The sequence below is a fragment of the Fulmarus glacialis genome, unplaced genomic scaffold (assembly GCF_000690835.1).
Source record: "Fulmarus glacialis isolate BGI_N327 unplaced genomic scaffold, ASM69083v1 scaffold13666, whole genome shotgun sequence".
In the NCBI taxonomy this organism is placed as follows: Eukaryota; Metazoa; Chordata; class Aves; order Procellariiformes; family Procellariidae; genus Fulmarus; species Fulmarus glacialis.
Window position 1 is genome coordinate 2,274 of NW_009220108.1, and position 4,294 is coordinate 6,567.

The 4,294-nt window shown below is 40.6% G+C and overlaps 1 protein-coding gene across 1 annotated transcript in view; it reads left to right on the top strand.

Moving 5' to 3' along the window:
* GJD4 (gap junction protein, delta 4, 40.1kDa) overlaps positions 1-2,914 on the top strand; it is a 4,427-nt gene extending 1,513 nt beyond the window's left edge. The window contains exon 2 of the mRNA XM_009580642.1: positions 1,728-2,914. Within this exon, the coding sequence (XP_009578937.1) occupies positions 1,728-2,914 (1,187 nt within the window). The remainder of the gene's footprint in view (positions 1-1,727) is intronic.
* The last annotated feature ends 1,380 nt before the right edge of the window (positions 2,915-4,294 follow it).

Sequence of the window (4,294 nt, forward strand, 5' to 3'; positions counted from 1 at the left end):
TTAGGGGAAATAGAAAAAATGCTGTTCAAGACAATAATTGTATATTTTATATTGTATATTTTATAGAAAAAATGCTTTGGGATCTGGATTTTTAAAAAGCCTTGAGAATGTGTATTGGTGCTATTTCACAGGCTGCCTTTAAAACCTTGTGTGCATGTGCGATGTGCAACCACTATTAATGACTTGAGGTTTTGAGTGCATTTCTCAACCATTAACTCCATATAACATGCTTCTCTTCAGCCACTGAGTCTTGCTGTTTGTCTGTCTGTAGTTACAGCTGGTTTCTTAACCATTTCTTAAAGCACAGAATTAATCTTAGCACTCTTTTTTATTTTGTTTTTTTGCTTTTTTTGTTCCTCAGTGTTTTTTTTTTTTTTCTCTTTTCTTGGCATGTTTTAAAAATATGTGAAATTAAAGCAGGGGATTATTAATTTAAATTACTTTTTCAAAACAATATAGGGAACTAGTAACAGGACTCAAAAGGAGACTTGAGAAATTCAAGTGCTAAACTTAACTTCAGATGTTGAATTTTTCCATGTGTTTGTACAGAATATATTTTTAATTTTTGACAATATAACAGTGTATTTTTAGACCTTCCTATCCTGCCCAGGAGAAGGATTTCTTTTTTTCTTTTTCTTTTTCTTTTTTTTTTTTTTAAATGAATAACTTTGTCAGCAATACTGCAGTGCATGTAACTTTACAAAAAACTTTTAATAAAAATCTACCCCATCCAAAAGTTCCATCCAAGAAACTATCATGAACAATACAGTCTCATCCAAAAGATATGATGCGTAGGGTAGCAATGCCTGATCTTTCACTGCTGTTGGTGTAATGGAATAAGGATGAGGCCTGATTTTTCCCACTGAAGTGGATAAGACAAAGCCCTACCTAAAGCAATCATATGAGAGAATTCAGGGAAAGATGAAGTCAGCAATGTATGAAAATGCCAAACTCGTAAGGCTTCACTTGGTGTTGGTATCAAGACAGAAGGGAGCTTTTGGTCTGAATGGAAAGAGAAGCTGCGCACCAAGGTGAACGAAGGTTGGAAGACATGATCAAGATGGGGCAACCAAAGAAGCAGCAGAGCGAAATGACCGGGGTACACACGTGCACACACAAATATACATTTGTAGGACATTTTGCATAAGTTTGCTAACAGCATCTGTTAACTAGTTCTCTAATAAATACCAGTCTAGACGCAATAGAGAGATTTTGTTGGCTATAGTAAACTTTACATATGATTTCATGGCCAAGATCAAGAACAAATACTATGTCATGGAACAATCTTTTTTATCTAGAAGAGTTTCATACTGTGTTAGCTAATGTATATTATTGAAATAGGACAAAGTTCAGGTGCAGAAACGAACAGCAAGGAAGAACTGTAAGTAAAATGGGATTATTCACTCAATTGTGAACTATTTTTATCAAATTTGGACATGTTCAGAGTGTTTTCATTAGGCTGAGGATTCAGTTGACATGGCTTATTGTACGACAAACTCCTACACTGTCAAGTCTAGATGAAGGCTATGGAATGTGTCAGCTAACACATTTTCACACGAGTTTCAGTCCCAGTCAAAACAAAGCCAAAAAGGAGCTTTTAAGAGGGAAGACTGATTACAGAGGCTATTTCTTCAAATGTCTTGTATATAGAGAGCATCACTACATTACCTGCCTTCCTTTCCTTCTCAGTGCTCTGACTCTTTTTCTTACCTTTTCTTCTCCTCTAGGAAAGATCTGGCTAATGTTAATAATTCTGCTGCGAATGGCAGTGGTAGTGTTAGCAGGCTATCCGCTCTACCAAGACGAGCAGGAGCGCTTCATCTGCAACACCCTGCAACCAGGATGCTCCAACGTTTGCTATGACTTGTTCTCTCCTGTATCCCACTTTAGATTCTGGCTCATTCAGACTGTGTCTATCCTGCTACCTTATGCTGCATTCAGCATTTATGTTTTGCACAAGGTAGCTTTGTACATCGTAAGAATGCACTGTTTGGTGCATGGATGCAAAGGGAATGAGGGTTTATCAAGCCCCAAAGACCTGAAGGAGCTCTGTAGGAGTACTGTTGTCAATAGATTAGACTGTGGTGCAGACAACCTAAGTGTCCTTAATTTTTCTGGGGCATATACTGTTCATCTTTTTTTTAGGACACTACTTGAGGCTGCCTTTGCAGCTGTGCAATATTTTCTTTTTGGATTTTTTGTTCCTGAGCGCTTTTCCTGCTACCATTCACCTTGTACAAGCACAGTTGATTGTTATATCTCCCGGCCCACTGAGAAATCCATCATGATGATTTTCATCTGGGGGGTCAGCAGTCTATCCTTTCTGCTTAGCCTCGCTGATCTTGTCTGTGGTCTCCGGAGAATGACAGCAAGAAATCAAACGAACAAGCTGCTGGCAAACCTCCACGAAGAGAATGAGTGCATTTTAAATCTTCCCCCAATACAGCATGGTAGCTCTCCTCCGCCTCAAAATCAAGACTGTCCAGTGTCAAAAAGCAGCCAGACTAGTGATGGCTCCTGCTCACTTCTCTCTGAAGAGGAAGAAGAGGCTGGTCTTCATCCTGAAGTGGTGTCTCAGGAAACTGCCAGCACTATCCTTAACAGCAATAGCAATAAGCCCTGTATATCAGGAGATCTTGCTGTTAAGCAAGATAGCACTAAAGAACCCTCGTATGCTGGTGACCACCAAGGGACTACATGCAGGCAAGTGAGACCCAGGCTTCAGCAAGACTTCATTAAAGATACTGCCCTGACTTTGAGACCTCAGATCAAGTCCCACCTTGGAGTTTCTTCCTCTGTAGTTCAGAGCAAGCTTTTAGGATACTACCCTTCAGCTGAGCTAAAAACCCCTGATGCACAATCAAATTATAGCAGTACTAGTTGCTTGAGGTCAAAAAAATCAGAATGGGTATAGAGCCAGTGAACACTATACCCTATGACCCTGGCAGGACAAATCATTGCATCACTGAGGAGGTTTCAGATAGTTTCAGCTGGATCCCTCGGCTCTGTTGTGCTGCAGAGACACTGCTGTGCCGTGTTCCTCCATTGAAGAGGAAGCAAAAACCTTGGATAAGAGTTTGAAGGATATTACATTAAGGGAACTGTTCTTTGGAAAATGTAACATCTTTATGTTTTTCTGAGTGTAAGTGACTTTTTAAAAAGCTGTGAACTGTCGCTGATGTGACTGACCTGGTTTTCCAGCAGTACATGTGAACACTTGTTTACCCTAACCTAGTTTTATTGCCAAAGCTTGAGCTTAGGAAAGATGTGACTTTTAAACACAATTGTACATTGTCTACTGTGAGAAGGTTAATTTGTCTCCTCATACTAAATTCTCGAAGCCTACTCTAAGAAAGCATATTCAAGCAAGAAGAGTAGATAGTGAATAAAATAAAAATACATGTTTTGTAGCAAAGTGTTAATGTGTCAAAACCCCCTGTATCTTACTGATTGAAGGCTATAGCTATCCTCGTTAGCAACACCATGGCAGTACCCTTCTCTGACCCTGAGGACAGCTGGCACAGTCTGACCATGTCTGAGTTATTCAACTCCAATAGTCTCCAAAACAGGGTGACTGCATCCAGATTAGCTGTTGGGGATGGCCCTGTGCTCGAGAATTGCTCAGGAGGTGACTAGGAGGTGTGAGCCAGAAGGACGTCAGGGAATGCTCCTACAGCCTGACAGTGCAGGGGACGGAGCTCCAGTGCCCATGCCCTGGCACTACGGACTGTGCACTGGTGTAGATGTACTACTGACATGTCTACAAGGTGTTACCTGTCTCGATCTGAAATAGTCACACTCGGCTTTTGATTTCAGGAGGGGGAATGAGTCACCTGACCTGTTTTAGGCATCTCTGAAGGTAAGATGAGTCACTTTCTAGATATACCTATTTCTCCCACAGTGTGATTATCTCAGACTTGGGCTTAGCGAAAATGGTTTCTACCCTGAAAGAAGGATATAGTGGCAATGTCTATATCAGAGTGCTCACCCTCTTTGTCTGACAGACTTTTAGTGCTAATCATTTGAAAATGTGTCTAAACTGAGTGAATCACAGAAGACTTTATTACTGCATGCTTTGTGCTTTCCTTCAATGTTAATTGTGTTGCATTTACATAAGCTAGTCCAGCACTGAAGCACAGCATTGCGTGAGCTGAATTTTCTTTCAGCTACAAGTCAGTGGGGGTTGAAGGTTGCATACACCTGCAGATCATCAGTGGGAGTGGATGTGGAGGAGCATGTACTCAGAGAAATGTACTAGTGGCAGTGTCTTACAAAACAGACTATTCAGAGGGTG